This window comes from Anopheles darlingi, chromosome 3 (genome assembly GCF_943734745.1).
Source record: "Anopheles darlingi chromosome 3, idAnoDarlMG_H_01, whole genome shotgun sequence".
NCBI classification, from domain to species: Eukaryota; Metazoa; Arthropoda; class Insecta; order Diptera; family Culicidae; genus Anopheles; species Anopheles darlingi.
In genome coordinates this window covers 12,540,435-12,558,966 of record NC_064875.1, presented here as the reverse complement: position 1 = coordinate 12,558,966, position 18,532 = coordinate 12,540,435, and the positions used below count along the sequence as shown (strand labels likewise).

General features: G+C 48.2%; 7 protein-coding genes across 8 annotated transcripts in view; 5 read left to right on the top strand and 2 right to left on the bottom strand.

The window, feature by feature from the left end:
• Window positions 1–1,449, top strand: part of LOC125956126 (superoxide dismutase [Mn], mitochondrial) — a 1,787-nt gene extending 338 nt beyond the window's left edge. The window contains exons 2-5 of one of the 2 annotated variants that reach the window (XR_007469142.1): window positions 5–107; window positions 186–561; window positions 655–1,198; window positions 1,289–1,449. Coding sequence is in view for 1 of the 2 variants with exons in the window: in XM_049687697.1 (XP_049543654.1) it covers window positions 5–107; window positions 186–561; window positions 655–797 (622 nt within the window). In the remaining variant the exon portion in view is untranslated. Of the gene's footprint in view, window positions 1–4; window positions 108–185; window positions 562–654 lie in introns of both variants that reach the window. The other variant, XM_049687697.1, reaches the window with a different exon arrangement.
• Window positions 1,450–1,467: 18 nt separating this feature from the next.
• LOC125956076 (zinc finger protein 148) lies at window positions 1,468–9,348 on the bottom strand. Its single transcript, XM_049687591.1, has 2 exons — window positions 8,520–9,348; window positions 1,468–3,430 (listed from the first exon to the last, which is right to left on the bottom strand). Exons 1-2 carry the CDS (start codon window positions 9,100–9,102, stop codon window positions 1,977–1,979), a joined length of 2,037 nt encoding a protein of 678 aa, XP_049543548.1. The 5' UTR covers window positions 9,103–9,348; the 3' UTR covers window positions 1,468–1,976.
• A 226-nt stretch (window positions 9,349–9,574) lies between these two features.
• On the bottom strand, window positions 9,575–11,026 carry LOC125956124 (serine protease 7-like). The gene is made up of 5 exons (XM_049687694.1): window positions 10,972–11,026; window positions 10,719–10,896; window positions 10,447–10,652; window positions 10,098–10,375; window positions 9,575–10,009 (listed from the first exon to the last, which is right to left on the bottom strand). Exons 2-5 carry the CDS (start codon window positions 10,719–10,721, stop codon window positions 9,798–9,800), a joined length of 699 nt encoding a protein of 232 aa, XP_049543651.1. The 5' UTR covers window positions 10,722–10,896; window positions 10,972–11,026; the 3' UTR covers window positions 9,575–9,797.
• Window positions 11,027–11,689: 663 nt separating this feature from the next.
• On the top strand, window positions 11,690–13,316 carry LOC125956115 (mast cell tryptase-like). The gene is made up of 4 exons (XM_049687680.1): window positions 11,690–11,896; window positions 11,969–12,255; window positions 12,345–12,619; window positions 12,689–13,316. The coding sequence occupies exons 1-4, from the start codon at window positions 11,693–11,695 to the stop codon at window positions 13,048–13,050; spliced, it is 1,128 nt and encodes a 375-aa protein (XP_049543637.1). The 5' UTR covers window positions 11,690–11,692; the 3' UTR covers window positions 13,051–13,316.
• A 438-nt stretch (window positions 13,317–13,754) lies between these two features.
• On the top strand, window positions 13,755–15,100 carry LOC125956117 (CLIP domain-containing serine protease 14D-like). The gene is made up of 4 exons (XM_049687683.1): window positions 13,755–13,968; window positions 14,045–14,289; window positions 14,358–14,632; window positions 14,697–15,100. Exons 1-4 carry the CDS (start codon window positions 13,792–13,794, stop codon window positions 15,068–15,070), a joined length of 1,071 nt encoding a protein of 356 aa, XP_049543640.1. The 5' UTR covers window positions 13,755–13,791; the 3' UTR covers window positions 15,071–15,100.
• A 175-nt stretch (window positions 15,101–15,275) lies between these two features.
• On the top strand, window positions 15,276–16,054 carry LOC125956133 (probable prefoldin subunit 6). The gene is made up of 3 exons (XM_049687707.1): window positions 15,276–15,447; window positions 15,522–15,622; window positions 15,689–16,054. Exons 1-3 carry the CDS (start codon window positions 15,375–15,377, stop codon window positions 15,896–15,898), a joined length of 384 nt encoding a protein of 127 aa, XP_049543664.1. The 5' UTR covers window positions 15,276–15,374; the 3' UTR covers window positions 15,899–16,054.
• A 230-nt stretch (window positions 16,055–16,284) lies between these two features.
• On the top strand, window positions 16,285–18,474 carry LOC125956084 (GATOR complex protein NPRL3). Its single transcript, XM_049687618.1, has 3 exons — window positions 16,285–16,517; window positions 16,619–17,160; window positions 17,224–18,474. The coding sequence occupies exons 1-3, from the start codon at window positions 16,322–16,324 to the stop codon at window positions 18,469–18,471; spliced, it is 1,986 nt and encodes a 661-aa protein (XP_049543575.1). The 5' UTR covers window positions 16,285–16,321; the 3' UTR covers window positions 18,472–18,474.
• Window positions 18,475–18,532: the final 58 nt, after the last annotated feature.

Sequence of the window (18,532 nt, the reverse complement as noted above, 5' to 3'; positions counted from 1 at the left end):
GCAGAAACTGTGGCGCGATTCTAGGATGCCGCAGCAAGCATACGCTGCCGGATTTGCCGTACGATTTCGGTGCACTCGAGCCGGTCATCTGCCGCGAGATAATGGAGGTAAAGATGGAGAATGCACAAAATGGGGTGGTCGTCCATTTTTTAATGTAATTATTCTCTCCCCGTCTGCTTTAACAGCTTCACCATCAGAAGCATCACAACGCGTACGTTACGAACCTGAACGCGGCTGAGGAACAGCTAAAGGATGCGGTCGCAAAGAACGACGTCTCGAAGATTATTCAGCTCGGTGCGGCGATTAAGTTCAACGGTGGTGGCCATATCAATCACTCCATCTTCTGGAAGAACCTTTCGCCCGATCGCAGTGACCCTTCGGCGGAGCTGCAGCAGGCTCTGAAGCGTGACTTTCAAAGCATCGAAAACTTCAAGAAGGAAATGAAGGCGGCCGCCGTGGCCGTCCAGGGTTCCGGATGGGCTTGGCTAGGATACAACAAGAAGACCAAGTTGCTGCAGATCGCTGCCTGTCCGAACCAGGATCCACTCGAAGCAACAACCGGTAAGCGGGTGCGCGCGTGTGTGCACGACGGACCTCTTTCCTGTAGAAATTTTCGATCTGTTTTCCATTCCCATTCCCTTCCATCCATCGCAGGACTCGTGCCGTTGCTAGGCATTGATGTGTGGGAACATGCCTACTATCTGCAGTACAAGAACCTCCGGCCGAACTACGTGGATGCCGTGTTCGATGTGGTGAACTGGAAGGATGTCTCGGAGCGATTGGCTAACGTACACTAACATACAGTTTCCGCGCTTTACTATTGCCACTTTGGGGCAGCACCAATTCGAATCAATCTGGCCAAGCCGTCTGGCGGCAGCAATCGTGTCGATTGAGCGCCTTCGTTCGTTCGTTCCCCAAAAATGCTAATCCACTTCGAGCCGGAGACCGGTTTCGAAATAAAACCTAGAATTATATTGCAATGCCTTCACGAGTAGTGTTGTATGTGTGTGCGTGTGCCTGTGGTTGCATATGCACTTCTCTCCACCGATGATGCGCCACCCTATAGTGGTGGCGCTTGTCTTCTTGATTATCTCCAAAATACACAGGTGCTTCCCTTGGACAGCCTTACAAAACAGTGAGCGATGGAAATAAAGCTAGACACATTGGCGCATTTAGTCACAAAACGTGTGGTTTATAGGTATATTTCATTCTTCGCTATGTACACCGCTCGCCTTGTACATACCACAGCTACACTAAATTACACTTTGTTCAATCCTATCTACTACAGAGCTCGTGCTTGTGCTTGAGCCGATGGAAAACGATTTTTAGACGACTGTTGCTGTACACACGGCGCACACGTTATCAAATTCGCAAAGGATTGGATGTGATCTTGGTAATGAAATTTATATTAATGAAAAAATAAATTACTTTTCAGTTTGCTTACACTAAGCCATACTGCGTATACTCGATCGACCAGCGCTGCAGTGATAATATATAATGTATACTTTTGATGATTTAAAAAAAAACATAATCGGATCCGTTTTCGTTATTAGACCAAAGCAGAAGAAGCCAAACAGAGCGGCCAGAAAATAGGGGGAAGAAGTTCGTGATGTTGGTCATTCAAAACAAAGCAAAAGTAGCAAAATTGGTGAGTGTAGTTGGTATGCTGCCTACCAGAATATTAAAGGGGAGAATTTAGTCCGCTCGTGTAGCAAATCTCCTAATCATAATCAGTGTAAATTAGTTAAACATCTTACGGAAGGAAGGGATGGGGATAGGGTTCTTTAAGTTAATCACAGGGAATAATAGCTAACCTATGACATCGCCCTTCCACTCTATACACACCGGTACGCCTAGTCTAACGTACAACTCTTACTAAACCCGAGAAGCAGACGTTCTTTGGAGTCCTTTTGCCTCTACGATTGTTGGTTGGTTTCTTTGGAAATAACGTACAAAAAATCGGCTCATTCGGAACGTTATTCATAAACTTCGTGTCCTCCATGTGTGCCGTTAACGCTGTACCCCGGCGACTGGTACGATGGTACCTTGTCTGTTAATGTGGCAACGTTACTGGAACCATCGTAAGCATAAAGTGGCGTTTGCGTTCCATTAAGCAGCGCATCCTCCTCAGCCAATGTGTTGCAACGTTCGTCGACTGTAACGGCACCACCAACCTGTGCGTCCTCCGTGGCAAGTTGCATCAGAGCAAGGGCACCCTGTAGTTTGCGATTGTTCTCCTCCGGTTTCGGTGCTCCGTTGGTTAGCAGGGCAGCCGGTTGATCACAAAGCGGCCGGGCACAGTCTTTACTCGCCACCATCAGTACCGTTGGGCGCATTTGATTAGGATCGATGATGGGTACAGGCAGGAGGGGTGTGGTGGTTGGTGCCGCCGTCTGTGTGGTTCCCATTAGTACCGGAACCGGGAGACTACTGGTGGCGCTACTGCGAGGTAATGGCTGCTGGTGCTGCTTGTGGCCTGTGATCGACTGCTGCTGACCGAACGCTCTCTTTACCGGCGAATGTTTACTGCTGCTTTCCTGATGTAACTGCTGCTTCAGGGCCATCGTCGAGGTCGTCGAAGCGAACACCTTCTGCGAGATCACGTTTGGTTCGAGCGGTTTCGCCAAATCATCCTGCCAAGCCTCCCGGAGCCACTTCTTCTTCGGATTGAAGGTGGACTGCGCGGGCGCACAGGATTCCTCATCGCCCGATCCTTCCGGTTCGTCATCGTCCTCCCCGTGGGCCGACGTGGGCATCAGCGGTGGTTCCTGCCACTGGATAAGCTTTGGGCGCGTGCTCGTCTTCGTTTTGGTCGTCACCGGACTGGCCACCAGGCCACGGCCAGCGTTCATGTCGAGTTCACACATCAGTCCCTTGCGGCTCGATTTGTACGTATTGTTCGGTGTGATCGGTGACTGTAGCAGTGAGCCATTCCGATCGACACCCATTCCACCGCTACTGGCACTGTCCGTGCCATAGCCACCACCGTAACCACCGTGGTGTCTGTTCTCATCGTTATCTGGCGGCCGTTGCATCGCCGATGGTCGCTGGTTTTCATTCTCATTGTTCGTACGATTGCTGCCGCCACTACCGGTCATCAGATCACCACCACCACGATTACTGTTGCGCTTCGGTGTTTTCCGGGTCGGTGTCCGATCCTCTCGCTCGGCTCGATACTTTTCCAGCCACTTCAGCACCTCACCGTTCTGCTCCGGCACGGTTTGGATGACGAAATCGTCGCACCGCTTCAGTGTCTCGTACGGATGATCCGGACAGTGGCGGTTAGCGTGCGTAAACCGCATCTGACAGCGCGCTGCCGCACAGATAAAAGGCCGCTCACCGGTATGTAGCCGCTGATGCGTTTTTAGCTGACCACTCTGTGTGAATGCACGCGTACACCCGGGATAGTCGCAATGATACGGTCGCTCTCCTGTGAATAAGTGCAAAAAAAAACCATTAAAGATCAGCCAGTAGCATCTCACAGGTCCTAACATAAGGTATATGTGTACTTCGTCACCATTATAGCTTTAAATGCCCCGATAAGTAAACAAAATAAAAGCGAATACTCGTACTACGTGTCGTGAATTCAACAGAATTCCATCACTGACCACCATCTGCCTGGTCACATTCGATCGTGTTTAGAAATCCAATGCAACTCTGACGCATCATGATGGTGGTGGTTATGTTGTTTGTCCGGCGGCCGGTTGGCCTTTAAACGATCCTCCCGAGATCCTCTCTTTCTCTCTTTCTCTGTTGCCCATCATTCATCCATTCTTTGCGTATTAAGTTACAACCTCCCGTTGGGACACGGTGTCCTAACGGAATGCTGTTCGGTTTAAATCTCTTGAGCCACGCGCGCTTGGGATTTATATGCCACATAGGCGCGCACCGTGTCCCACCTCGGTCACGTCTTGTCCACCTAGAGAAGAGGGTATGGATAAAAAAAAACGAGAAATCACGTTTCGCGAACATACGAACGAACGGACGAAAACACGAACGAACGAGTCTGTTCATGCTTCCTGCATGCTTAGGCCCCGAAAAACCGGGTTGTCCCGTTTGCGAACGGTACACACATACACAAAACGAATCCGAAATCCGGACCCCAAAACAGAAGCATCCCTTTTCTGTGACAAACCGGCTTCGGGGGGCCGTACGTCCTTTCTTCTCGCTCGCTCCTTTTCTCTTCTGCTGTCTCTATCATCGATCGTGGCTGACAACATCCGACCGACCAAAGTCGGTCCACAGTTCAGGTATTAAGATCCGGCAACAGGAGCATAGAGCGAAGAGAAGAATTAGAAACAATTTTCCAGTCCACAATGTTCTACATAAAATCCAAATCCTGCTCGTTTGCTGAAGAGCGATTCCTCCACGTGTTCCATTCGTTTTTGTGCTGCACCAGCATCATTCGGTTTTTGCTAATCTCATCCATTTTCTTATGCTTCGTGCTATCCCACGGGGCACGGGTGCCTGCTCTACGGACACCAAATGTTCAAGGTAGGTAACAGGAGATTCCCCTCCCATTTTGCCGCCACAGCCAACGACGCGGCGCATTGAAGAAAAAAAAATACTCGGGACCAATCGAGGTTCTTTTGTTAAAAAGTGAACCTTTTCCTTACCTGCTGCTGCTGCTGCTGCTGTTGCTGCAAAAAAGCGAGCACGGGATTGTCTTATTGTCCTCGCGATAAGACGATTCCTTGGCTAGCACTAGTGCGTGCGTGGAAACGGGACAGCTAGCAAGCGGCTTGCCTTCCCTCGCTTTAAAATCAATTCCCTCAAACAGAAGCCAGAGGAAGAAGAAGAAGAACCCCAAGGAAACCCGTTCCCTGCCTCACGTGCAGAAAACGAATGAAAATAGAAGGGGCAATATGATGCTCGCGTGATCCGGTGGCTTCGCTTCTTCGGGGTCCTGTGTCTTGACCGAATTCTATGACACGCAAGCAAGCACGGAACACGTGCACAAGAATCCCTTGCGTGTATATAGCGATATGGTGTATTGCGCAAGCGTAATCAAATATCTCCGGAAGCCGCACGAGCAGTACGGCGAGGGTAGCAAAGCAACATCAGCGTTCCAGATGCGACAGCAACGCAAGAAAGTAAACTGCCAGCCTGCCACAGCTAGGTAGCACCCTATTACCACCTCATTCAGAAAGGAATGGGATCCGTTCTTCGCGTGACCCTTTTTTAATCCTTTGTGTGCCGTCCCGTGGTCGTGATGCCGGGCTGATGCTTCTGCTCCCTATAGGAATGTGCTTTAAACTGCGCGCTTCTAGCGAGATGAAATCGCTGGTTCCACAATTACGCATCACAGATTGGTGGTGATCTTTAATAAGAATCGATCAAATTTGCGACGCTGAAATGAGATATTTAAGCCGGATTTATGCGAACTGTACCGTAGCCAGAAAGCAAGAGTTCTGTGTGTCTTCTCTGTGGCTCAAAATGCTATGCCAAAAACGAGTATAAAGCCAAAACATCGAATCTTCGAATCGTGAGAGACACCCAACTGGAAGGAATGAAAATGAAGCGAAAAAAATGGTTGATTAAGTCATCTACAGTACCAATAAATCAAGGAAACGATCATAACCATGGAAAGCTCGCGGGAAAAAGGAGGTTGGCTACATTGCGCGTGCGAATCTGATCTGCGCCGATCTCGTATGGGGCTTCGGCAGCCTTCTTCCTTAAGCCTTCGTTCTTCATCTTGCGGAAGCTACCCCTTTCGAGGTATTGCCGGGGGGGTTGGGAAACCTAATCAAAATCAATTTAAACCGCCCAATTTAAAAAACCTCTCTCTACTGCTCTCGCCAATACGGATGGTTGCGCGCCAACCACGACCACAACGACGACGTCGTAATGTGAATGACCAGCATCAGACGAGAGCTTTTCTTCAGCAGACGGTGCTCTTGGTAGCTTCCTCCAAGTCGGGGTTTCGCATCATTAATCATTAAATGTGATTGTGCCGAATATATTGCAGCACAGCTGTGTGCGCGCTCCCGGTTAACCAGAAAATGGTATTTTGTGAATTTTCCTAAAACGAAACACGGCCAATAAGCTAGAGCTTGCAGGCGGGCGGGCACGAGAAATTGGCAAGATTTCAAAGTCAAGGTTTCCAGAGTCAAGCCAGACAGAGCGATCGCTCGATCGCAGTAAGTGAAGCACTTCACGAAACGAAGAGCCCAAAACAAATTGGGATCGCTAGCGAATGGAGATGCGGGTGTTCGTGAACTGCGGTCGATTTCTCGCTTCCCCCAGCTGGGAAGTGGGATCCATTTTCCTGGGTCGTGGTTAGGGGGGGGAGAGGTTGCTGTCTGGGTGCCGCGCCGTGCAAATCGAAGGCGAATCGAAGTAATGACGGTAATCATTATACACACCGGAGGAGCGGTATCCGCCGAACGGCAACGGCACACAGACAGCCATTGCTCATCCAGACCTTACACCCCTCCCAGAGTCGGGGCCTCTTAATGGTGCATGATCGATTGAGTGTTTTCTCAAGCTCTCTGCGCCAATGCCCGACATCCGGCCGAATTTGTTTCCCCTTTTTTCTGCTCCAATTAGGCGCAGCCTCATCTCAATCCTTGCAGCCGGCTTGGTGTTCGATCGTTTCTCCGGTGTTACTTAAGCCGATGATCCGTATGCAGTACCGCTTCATGCTCATTCTTGAGGTTGGCGATCACTTCCTGCGGGTCACAAGCCGCAGCAAATAACGAAAAGTGTCTCTAAAATGATACCATCTCTCGTGACATCAGTGCATCATCAGGTGGAACCTGTCGTTGCGTTACAAATCCAAACCAGTCATGTGGTACTCGGTAGAGAGGGTCGCCGTTCGGTCGAACAAGCGACAAGTGCATGCTACCGACCGAGAGACATCCGATCTGGGGATGTCCTCAGGGGAATATATGTCTTCTGGGTTCTGGATGCTTCCCCCAGAGGGCCATTACCGAGAAAAGCATCGACCGAATTCGTTGAGGCACGGACGCGAAGATCAGACCAAAACGGGAGAGCAGAGAAACCGAGAAAACCCTGAAGATCGTGAAAACTGGCGGAAGAATTAAAAATCAGCAGCAAAAGCAGACAGAAGAAGGAGGTAGAGGGCGAAGCAGGAGAAAGAAGTGGAATGGAAGGAAAGAAGGTCTTCTGGCACTAGCGAAAGAGTGGAAGAGGAGCGAAAAAAGAGCCGAAGCAGCGTGCGTACCACCGCGAACTGCTATTTAAGCCATTTAATGAAACCGCTGAGCCATGCCGGCGAGTGGCGTGAAGAAGTGCAAGGCGAAGAAGTGACCAAGCGAAGGAGACTTCCTTGGCTGCGTGCGTGCGTGCGTGCGTGCGCCCGATTGTCGCAGCCATCGATCGATGGAAGAAAGAGGTAAAGTCGCTAGTGCTGGCATTAAAAGCACAGCTATACCTGTACGATGGGGCCTTTGGAGTGAACGTTACGTTCTTGAGACACAACGGTGTGTTTGTGACGCTCTCCCTCACTCTCTCTCTCCCACACACATACAGAACAATCAAGTTTTCATCTCTCTTTCGCCACGCATTCTTCGATCGCACACACAGCCGTTTGGCCATGTTGCCGGTAAAGCGCCAGAGGTTTGCGCAAACAGCCCAAAACCCCGCCTGCTTCGCCTTCTTATGCCATTTCTTTGCCGGCACCGGCACCGAAGATGAGGTGAAGCTTTTAAATAGCAGGCCGCTGGAAATCGCCACGACCACCTTCACCACCACCTGTGACGTACTACTCCAGCAGCAGCAGCAGCAGCTTAACTATGCGCCCCTGAATCGCTAATGCTGCCAATGCCGCTGTCGATGTTGATGATGATGATGATGGCGATGATGATGGCAGACCCAGAAAAGAAAGGAAATTATTTCATACAGCATCATTATTAAGCGTTCCCCCAACCACACCGATTCGGCAATGCAAGCACTGCAAGGGTTCAAGCCGCCGCTATGCCGCAACACAGGGAAATGGGCCCCAAAATTTTGCAGCCGGCACCTGGCCCGAACCCGAACACCTCTTGGTGCGGTGGGGGCTGAGCAGCTGTCGGTGTGGAGCTCAGGTGGTCGTTCTTAAAGTCACGCATCAGAAAACCACCGAAGGGTACAGGGCGTTCCACCACAGTGAGATCGCTCTTGTAACGCCCGAGGGAAGAATGTAGCTCAGGAAGGGAATTCCACACTAAGCGACCCCAGCGGCAGGTGCGTCGCAGGTAGGACACCTACCATAAAAAAAGGCCAGAAATAGCGATGGAACCCCAGCAAGCTACGTGCGTTTCCACAATCCAACCATTAAACACAGGGAACCTTTTAAACGGTGGATCAACCGGTGGACCAAAACTTAGTCGTAGCCTGCTGAGAGCAGCAGCAGCAGCGAATCAGCGAAAACCCGATTCCTCCGATTTGACGCTTCCCTCGAGCGACAATTTGCATTTAAAATCGTTTTCTCGGTCCAACTCGGGTTGGGCCGCGTTGCAGAATGCTAAAAATGAAAGAAACGACGAACGAACGAAAAGAAGTTATTCTGTGCTTACCGGTGTGCGTACGGAGGTGCGCCTGCAATGATTTCTCCCTCGGGAACACCCGATTGCAGTACCGGCATTTAATTGCGGACGGTGAAATCGAACCTTCGACCATGAGCGTCGTTAGTGCCTCGGACCGTGGCCGGCCCCGCTTGTTTTCCGACTTTTCGGCCGAACCGCCGCCCGACGAACTCCAGGTTTTTGGCGTACCGGTACCGTTGTGGCCACCGTTGAAGCTGCGGTTCAGCAACCCATCCGGCGAACCACAACTAGACGATGGGCTGGTTGCTTCGTTCAGCCAACTAGATGAGTTGTTCCACAGTTGTTGTTGCTGCTGTTGCTGCTGCTGCTGCTGCTGCTGCTGCGGTGTTGTCGTTGCGGTTGCGGATGCCACGGCAACGATCGCCGTCGCCGTTGTCGTCGGTGCCAGCGCGTCGAAATTGCCAAACGACAGCGACTCGAGCGGAGGCGATCCGATGCCCATCGACGACGACGGCGGAGGCGTACTCAAATAATTGTGACACTGTGGAACCATCGTTTTCAGGCGTTTTGGGGTATTAAGGGCCGCCATAATCGGTTCGGTGGTGGTTGCCATCGATCACGGAGAGGACGGGAGACCATCGGACGGTACACTTCACTGCACCGGCGGAAGCACCTCTTCTTTTTTCGCGTTAACACCGGCAGACAACACCTCCTTCACTTTATGCTCTAGCCAAATTCGCACCCTACAAGAAAATCCACCAACAGGCACACACTTTACCACATCCCGGGATTTACCACACCACCCGGGAAGGAGCGTCAGCCGCACCAGAACCAGAATCACGTATGCACGCACGCCGCAAGCGCGTCCCTTTTCTTTGCGTTGATCCGGTTGCGCACCTTTTTTAACTTCCCTCAGCCATGGTATGTGGAAAATACACCAGAATAATCACAAAATGCCCGATTTTACTTATTTCATCAAATAAAGCGAACCACGCAACTTGTCAAAAGGAAACTTAAATAAAAAATGGAGAAGGAAAGCAACAACGTTTGGCCAAGATGTGTTAATTACACAGGACGCGTCATGACACTTTTTGCACCGCCATACTGGATTTTATTTTTGACAGTTGGCGGTGGTTTTTGACAGCACTGTTCTGTTCCGAGCGAACCGTTGAGCAAACAGCGCATTTAAAACACAACGTAGAACAAAAGCACTAGTAGGAACTTTCGTGGCGCGTTTCGTACTTCTCAAAGCGAAAACAACATTCCCGACGTAGTTAGCTGTTTATTTTGAACCCGTTTGTTCCGGGTTTAAGGTTTGATTGTTGTGGGTTCTTCTTTACCGTGTGGCAGAGTACTGAGTATCCAATCTACATACTCCATGATTGGTGTTACGTCGCGCTTTACCCTATTCCGATCACATGCTACGGGATGATTGGCTACTCCGACGACATAATACCGCCTAGCGTCCTTCACAACGATTGGTGCCCCCGAATATCCACATGCCTCCTGTATTTCGTTGTCTACCAATCCAAGCGCAGAAGAAACAACGGAGCCTTTAGTAACGAAATCCTCCCTTCATCACTTAATCGTTAGGAGCTATTGACTTACTTGCGTTATAGATGCGCGGTCGTGAAATGTGCCTCTTTGCTTGTTCCGTATCCTCTTCTGTGGCGTTGAGCGGAAGACAAATCGGATAAATGTAGTTTCCCAACGTTGGTTGTACGTTCAGGTTCGTCTCGATAACTGCTACGTTGAAAAGGTGCTTCGTGTTCTTTCTGAACTCTGGGTGCACCGTAAAATTAAGAGCCATAGCCGTCTGACACTGATCCTGCTTTAAACATTGAGGCAACTCTCGCACCGGAATCTTTCCAAAATACAATGTAATTCTGCAGGAAACAGTAGAAACCCAATAGATGAATGACTGCCGTACCTGCGGTTAAGTGGAAAATTTACTTACTCATGCGGTTCCACTCCCATCACACAATGAGCCGCCGTCAGAACAAAGGCATTGTTGATCAGAGTGCCAATGCATCTACGATAAAAGTGTCCTGTTCCTATTAACACGGTCCATCCAAATGTGTCGTTCGCCTCCGGTGGATGGCCACACGTTTTTGGGACGTAGTATTCAAGTTTGTTCGGTTTTAGCTCCGTGAAACAACAAACCTGAAACATTTAAAGATACAGTTCAGCACTGGCGTTGGCACAGCAAATCATGGAATGGATACCAACCATCGTTTCAAGTGCAGAGATGTGGCTACATGCCCTGAACAACGCTCCTATGCGGTTCCATTCTGCCAACGAGACTATATCGTTGGATTTCGTCGATTCAGACAGCTCTTTACAATTTGATAAAGGGACACATATTCCTTCTTTTCCATAGTTATCAAAGCAGTTTTCTCGCCTTACACTATAACCAATGCTTCGGCAAACAAACAGAGAAAGGCTGAATATTACAATTCCAACTATTCTAGTCATCGCGTACCAACTGCTTTGCCCCGTAGTCCTTTCGTTTTCCGGTGACAATGTCACTTCTACCAATGTCTACCATCGACTGCGGTCTTTTTTTCGCAAGCCAGCACACAACATAGTTCCCATGCGAACAAGCTGAAAATGTGGAATCGTTTGGTAGCGATAAGTAAACAGCTAATCTTGCTAATAACCGATACGCCCCCCTTTTTAGCTAGCTACTGCGCAAATCTTCCAAGCATTAGGTTTTGTGCATATATTAATTCGACACTTGGTTTAGTTCTAGATAACCTTTTTCGAAAACACTCGTGACAGAACATCTTTAACGCCACAACTTACGAATTTGCAGTTATGATATCTTTTCGTAACCTGTTTGCAAATTTGGTTGATTTGATAACATACGTAAAGGATTAGCGAATACAGCAGAATTTGAGGAAGAAAAGAATTGGTATTTAGAGACAAACAAGGAGAAAAAGCAAAATGAAACTTGACCAAAGGCTCTATGTAATATTTCTAAGCGGCATTATGCTCATCTGACTGTGGTATTCACTATTTTAAATATTACTCTACACAAACAAGGATCAAGCGTTCTGGGATTGGCATAATTCCCAGTCTCATTGCGTTCTCATTTCGCAGTATTATTGATAAGAGTGAGCACGAAAAGATAGCGTCTATTTATACTCAAATGTGTCGAGCGGAACCACAGAAACAGTCTGGTACTAGTGCCGCGAAGAACCATGATTGCAAGTAGTTCTTTTAGTATTCTAATCGTAGTTTCAATGCTAATCACGGTAAATGGGGGATTATCGTGTACTCTCGGAAAATGCGTAAAACTAAAAGAGTGCTCCACGTGGAATCAAATTTTTGATCGACCATACATATCCAAATCAGAATTGGAACTATTCAGCGATGCAATAGCAGCTTGCGCTAATTCTGTTGGAGTAAGTGCCCTTATTATCTTATTATCTAGAGTCGTTTCTACGTTTATTCAATATGACTTTTCTCTGATTTAGACTGAATTACAAGACCGGGAAATGTGCTGCTCCCGTGAAGATATTTACAAAGAAGATATAGGCAAACAAGATATAGGCCAACATCGGGACATTGGGACGCCCAAATGTGTTGAGAGTAAAAAAACCCTGGACCCTGATCGTCGAGTCTCAAGTAAAACATCCTTCGGAGTATTCATATACATTCACAACCAAACGAATTCTTCCGTGAAGCGATGCGTTGGGAGTTTAATCGACGCGAATCTTGTGCTAACCTCGGCCCACTGTGTGCACGAAGTAGCAAGTGAAAGGTGAGAATTCACAGAAGCAAGAAGTATACCGTTTGCTACTAGTCATACAATATCTATATTATTCGGTTTGATTTATGCAAATCTCTAAGCATCACCTTGTATATCAATGCGAAATACGTTCACAACGGAGAGAATGGTACTGTCAGTCTCGGCGTAGAACCTTCCTACGTAGAGTCTGTTATCACATATGAGGAGTATGACCCAGCCCAGGTTTATTGGGATATAGCATTGCTACTTCTCAAAAAGGAGATTGAGATTAATGCCCCGGACTCCCCATATCCGATCTGCATCCCCACAGCAGAGGAGCACTATGAATCGGATAACTATATTCTGCATTCATTCGGCTGGGGAGCAAACGCTGAAGGTAATGACCGTAAAGCTGGCTAATTATCTACGTGTACAGCTAGTAACCATACATTTTTGGCCACTATAGGAATTTTAACTGACATCAAATTATCCGTTACGTTGCAACGCATCTCTCTGGAACAGTGTGTAAAGGAAGGCGTCAATAGCTCGCATACCGACGAGTTTGAGAAAATTATCATTAACAGTAATGACTTAATTTGCACACTCGGCATCTCCGGACATAATTTGTTCGAGGGATACTCTGGCGCGCCCCTGATGTATCGAAAAAATGGCGCATGGTTTCTACTAGGTGTAGTTGGAAAGCCATTGAATCCGGAAGATAAAAAGGGATCGATCAAACCAAATCGCGTCATTTCTACTTTCCTTCCACATCATACAGGGTGGATTGAAGACATAATACATGGCGACCAGCAAGATGTGCAAAGATAATTTTTGGAGGAGGCGAGGAGAGTACGTGACCCAGTAAATCCAATACAGGTTATTCTAGATAGATATGACTTGAATGATACATTTGTGTGTATAGTGAATGAAAGGCGTCGTGTACTAAAGGCTTTTAAAATTTTTTTGATGGACAACGCTATTGACAACAATTAATGCTTGAGATGCAAGCTCCAGCCCGAGCAACACAATAAACTGCCTCTTTGGCATTATGATTGAGTTGGTTTAATCCTTAAGAGATAAAATTTGAATAATAGCAACACAATACAGACTAGTTCCATCGTGTGTCAGTCTACTGACTATATCAAATCCACACTTGTGGCTGATGGATTTTCGCAGTTCTACGAATTCGATTTCACAGTCTATAGAATCTATCTTCGAACAGAATATTCTCGCCACTCAATGTGGATAACTCTGGCCATTCCAAAAAAAAACCCGCGTGCAAATTGATGTGTGCAACGAAAGCGGTTCACCTCCCACTTTTTGCCAAATAAATGTTACACAGATGTTATCTCATGCGCCAGTTATCGGGTTTTTTCGGAAGGAGGATACCCGATACAAACAAGGATCAGAGGCGTTCTTGCATTGGCAGCATTATTGATAAGAGCCAGCGCGAAAAGATAGCGTCTATTTAAACTCAACTGTATCGAACCACGTAGAGTCAGTCTGGTGCTAGTGGCGAGAGGAACCATGATTGCAAGCAGATCTTTAGGCGTTCTAATCTGCATTTCGATGCTGATCACAGTTCTTTGGGGATTGTCGTGTCAAACATCATCAGATACTCTCGGAAAATGCGTAAAACTAGAAGAGTGTTCCAAGTGGAACCAATTTTTCGGTCGGCTATTCATATCGAAACCAGAATTTAAACTACTCGACGATGCACTGGAGGCTTGCGCTGATTCTGAACGAGTAAGTGCCCTTATTATCAATCCTCGTTTGTACTAAATTATTATTCAATTGTCCTTATGGTATTTATTTTGCTCAGCCCAGCTTGGAGGAGCACACTATTTGTTGCGCTTTAAAAGATATCTACAGAAAGAAAGTTGATCTCGAGCCAAAATGTCTTAGTGGTGCTTCGAAGGCTACACGTTCAGATAAAACGTCCTTTGGAGTGTTGTTGTACATTAGCAATCAAGGACAAATTCTCATGACACGATGCGTCGGAAGTTTAATCACCGCTAATCATGTACTTACATCGGCTCATTGTGTGCACAAAGTAGCAAGTGAAAGGTAAGTAGTAGACCGTTTGGCTTGACCCTTGGCTTTAACATTTGGATCGATTTGTATTAATTCCACAGTATCGTCGCGTTGGTTAATGCGAAATACGAGTACAGCGATGTGAACAATACTGTTAATGAAGATGTGGAACCTTCCTATGTAGAATATGTTTCCATCCATGATATGTATAAACCAGGCCAGCTTGGTTTCGATATAGCATTGCTACGTCTCAAGGAAAGAATTAACCTCGATTCCCCGGACTCCCCATATCCGATCTGCATCCCCACAGCAAAGGAGCACTACGAATCGAATACTAATATACTGCATTCATTCGGTTGGGGAGCGAACGCTGAGGGTAATGATTATAAAGTTACTAATTATTCTATGTGCTAGTAACCATGTACTACTTCTCAATATAGGGGATTTCAGTAAAACCAAATTGTCGGTGATGTTGCAGCGTATCTCCCTACACGAGTGTGCCTTCTATGGCGGACGGCTAAACGTGAAGTCAGAAGAGCTAAGTGGATCAAACAAAACCAATCCGATTTGTACCATCGGCATCTCTGGTCACAATTTGTTCGAGGGCTACTCAGGGGCACCCCTGATGTATCGAAAGGACGGCGCATGGTTTCTAAGCGGTGTAGTTGGCAAACCTTTGAATCCAGAAGATTCTAGAAAAACTAGCAAACCACATCGCGTCCTTTCCACTTCCGTACAACGCCACGTGGAATGGATTAAAAATGTTTTGGAAGTCGTAGCAACGGAAGATAGTAAAGGAATGCCAATTGAATAAAAGGATGAAGGCGTTTAAACTGCCTCGATAGACACCAATTAATGAACTTAATTGTTACTTTTGAAACCATCTAACCGGTGATTCACTCTGAAAAAAAGATAAATCCGCCCTCCATTGTCGCGGTAATCCGCGGATGATGTGGACGCAACAAGGCCGGAAAAGTCCGCCCTGCGCTGGCATCACTGTCGAGTAGTGTCAAAATTGACAGAACCACACAAACACCGAGCTCTGGTTTCCGCGAAGTGTGCAGCAGATTTTTCCTCAGAAGTTCCTCGCGATTCCTGAATATTCCAAAGAATTCCAAATGGATAAGGAAGTCGCAGTTCTGCAACGTAAGCTGGAGGCTGAGCTGAAGAACTTCAAAGATTCACAGAAAGGTAAACCTTCAGCATCGCCCACGACGTTCCCGGAACCGGCATAAATTTTGCGTCACTTTTGGCTCCTTTTATAGAATTCTCGAAGCTCGTGCAAACGCAGCGCCAGCTCGACGGCCAGTACCTTGAGAACAAGAGCATTTTGGAGGAGCTGCAAATGCTGAAACCAACCAACACGGTAAGCAGCGAACGTTGACCGGTTTACTGGGCAGTTTTAGCAGCAGATGTTGTATCGCATTTGCAGGTGTACAAGCTGTACGGTCCGGTGCTGGTGAAGCAGGAGCTCGACGACAGCAAACAGAACGTCGCCAAGCGTATCGAGTATATTACGAAAGAGCTAAAACGCTGCTCGGAAAACATCAACCAGCTCGAGCAGAAGCAAGACAAGTACCGTGCGAACCTGCAGAAGCTCCAGCAACAGTATCAGAGCCAGATGGCCATGGCGAAACAGTAGAAACGGCGCTATCGGGCGCGTACGCCTTCACTGTCCATCATTTTGTTCAAGGGTACCCCACCCTTTCTCAGCACCACATCCAGGATTCATTCGCCACGCAATCGTCATATCTGCAGCAATGAATAAAACCGTTTCGGTTCACAGCTTGATATCGTACTAGCAGGCATCGGAGTCGTTTATTCTCCAGGGCCCTTCGTGGCTAAGTGGGTCAAATATGGATTTAACTTTCAGCTTTAAAACTCGCAGCTCAGCAGGAAGAAGTTGTAGTCGCTATGGTGACTACTTCGTGGGGGCATGATCAATAAAATCCCGCGGGAGTCCTTGCGAAACGGTTTGCTGAACACGTTTTGAACAAACTGGCAGCACTGTCAGTACGTCAACCCTTATCAGCAACAAACAACAAACGAATATCCTCGCGAGAGGATGGAGGTGAATCCGTTGAGCATAATTTTGGTAAAATCGGATAGTAAGGGCGATAAATTGCTGTTCCGCTATCCATACAACTTACCGCAGCAGCTGCAGACCTCGGTGATACCGCACAGAAAGACTCCTTACTCGCTGATCAACACCGGAGATGACATTCTGCAAAATGCTCCACCGCCATCCAACATCTGTTTCGGTACGGTAAAGCGTAGTTTGCTAGGCAGTCGTCTTCCAAACTGCTCCTGTTCATTATGAATTTTCTTTGATTCCTGCTCTCCTGCCAATCCGGTTCCTCAGATCAGCTGTACGGCATTTCGGACAACGATCTTGCCACACTGTTCGCCGTCAAATCGGAGCTGTGTAATCAGAAGTTCGAGCTGAAGGTAAACGATGTGCGCTTCGTTTCCCATCCAACGCTGCTGCGGGGTAGCGATGGTAACGAACAGAAATCGTCGTACGTGCAGATCAACGTCGTCTTTGCACTGCACGCCTCGGCCAGCTACTCCGTCGTCCGGTGCTATTATGAGCTTAGTAAACGGATCGGCATGGCACTGATCTACGAGGAGCGTCGCGATAGTTACTTTTCACGTGAAATCAAAATCATGCTTGCTGTGATCGACGAGAACAGTGCACTGCAGGAAACACTAGAACAACCGACTGGGCCGTCAGGAGCCGTCACGGGTGGTCCGAGCGGACCCGGTGGTGTTGGAGGAACAGGACCATCGGGAGCAGGCGGACAGGCAACGGCAACGAATGCAGCATGTGCAGCCGCAAACACCGCGGTCAGTGTGTTTGATACGATCCTGAAAAACACCACGTTGGCGCAGTTCATCAAAACCGTACGTACGGCGCGAGCCACCCGCTGTTGGAATTCCTAATCGAATCGAGTGGGTTCGTTCCAGATTTACCATGACCTCTGCACGACGGGGTTGCTTAACGTGACGATGAATCAAACCGTTACACTAAGCTTCTGCCTTCCCCAGAAGGCACACCAGTTCCACAAAAAGGGGCTCGTCATTGAACCGGAAACAATTGACCGCTGTCTGGAGGCACTGAAACCCTACCACGGTATGCTGCTGCTTGTCGATCCTTCCGAACTGTTCGATTGTGTACCGCCATCGGGTGCAAACATGTTGTTGCAGTTGATCGAGGTATACAATCCGCTGAAAAGCCTGCAAAATATGGCTTCCGATGCGGAGCTGCTGATCGATTACGTCTACCAGATCGTCGGTCACCTCGTGTACTGGGCTAAGGCGACCATTATTTATCCGCTGTGCGAAACGAACGTGTACGTGATAGCGCCCGATGCACAGCTAAACATTCACTCCAATCTACCGGACAAGTTCGCAACCAAGTTCCCGGGTATGTCACTGTTTGAGGTAATCAGCGATTTCTCTCTGCCGACCTCGATCGGTCATCTGACGACCCCATTACAGCATCCCGCCCGTCAGGGTCGGTTAGCGCAGATGGTACTGTGGATGCTGCAGCACCACCTGCTAATGCAACTTCACACGTACGTACAATTCGTGGCTAATCTGGATGGAATCGATGGCGAACCAGGTATGCCCGACGGAAGCGGAGCGTTACAGGAGAAGGAACTCTGTGACCGGCTAAGGGATGGGCTAATGTACGGTAGTTCCGCTCCGAGTGGTTCGTCTAGTCAACCGTTGGCGGTACCGATGCCAAACCGAAAGCATTCCCTCAGTGACGATCGTTACGCGAACAGCTTATCGGGAGTGATGACGACCACAGCCAACTCCAACACTCGTCCCTCTTCGGCCAGCCATCGATCGAGTGTCGGTGGTGGTCTGCAGATGGCATCGAGTACGGATAACGATGAGAGCATCGCCTCGATCGATGATGATGACGATAAGTTGAGGCGGCTACTGGCTGCCTTTCCCGAGCCGGATCGGAAAGCGGTCGCCCGTATACCGGCCGCATCAAGTCCGGAAGATTTGGCATTGATGGTGCGCCTCTGGCAGGCCGGTTATTTCAAGGGCGAACATCATCTCGAGGAAATTATGTACTTTGAGAACTTGCGCCGCTCCCAGCTGCTACAGCTTGTGGACAAGTTTCGCGAAGTGCTGATCATCTACGAAACAGAGGATCCGGCAATCGCGTCGCTCTACTCGGATCAGGGCAATGAGTAACAAATGTGTAACATCCCAATGCGAAAAATTGATTGATAGTGTGAGACGAATGCATCCATCC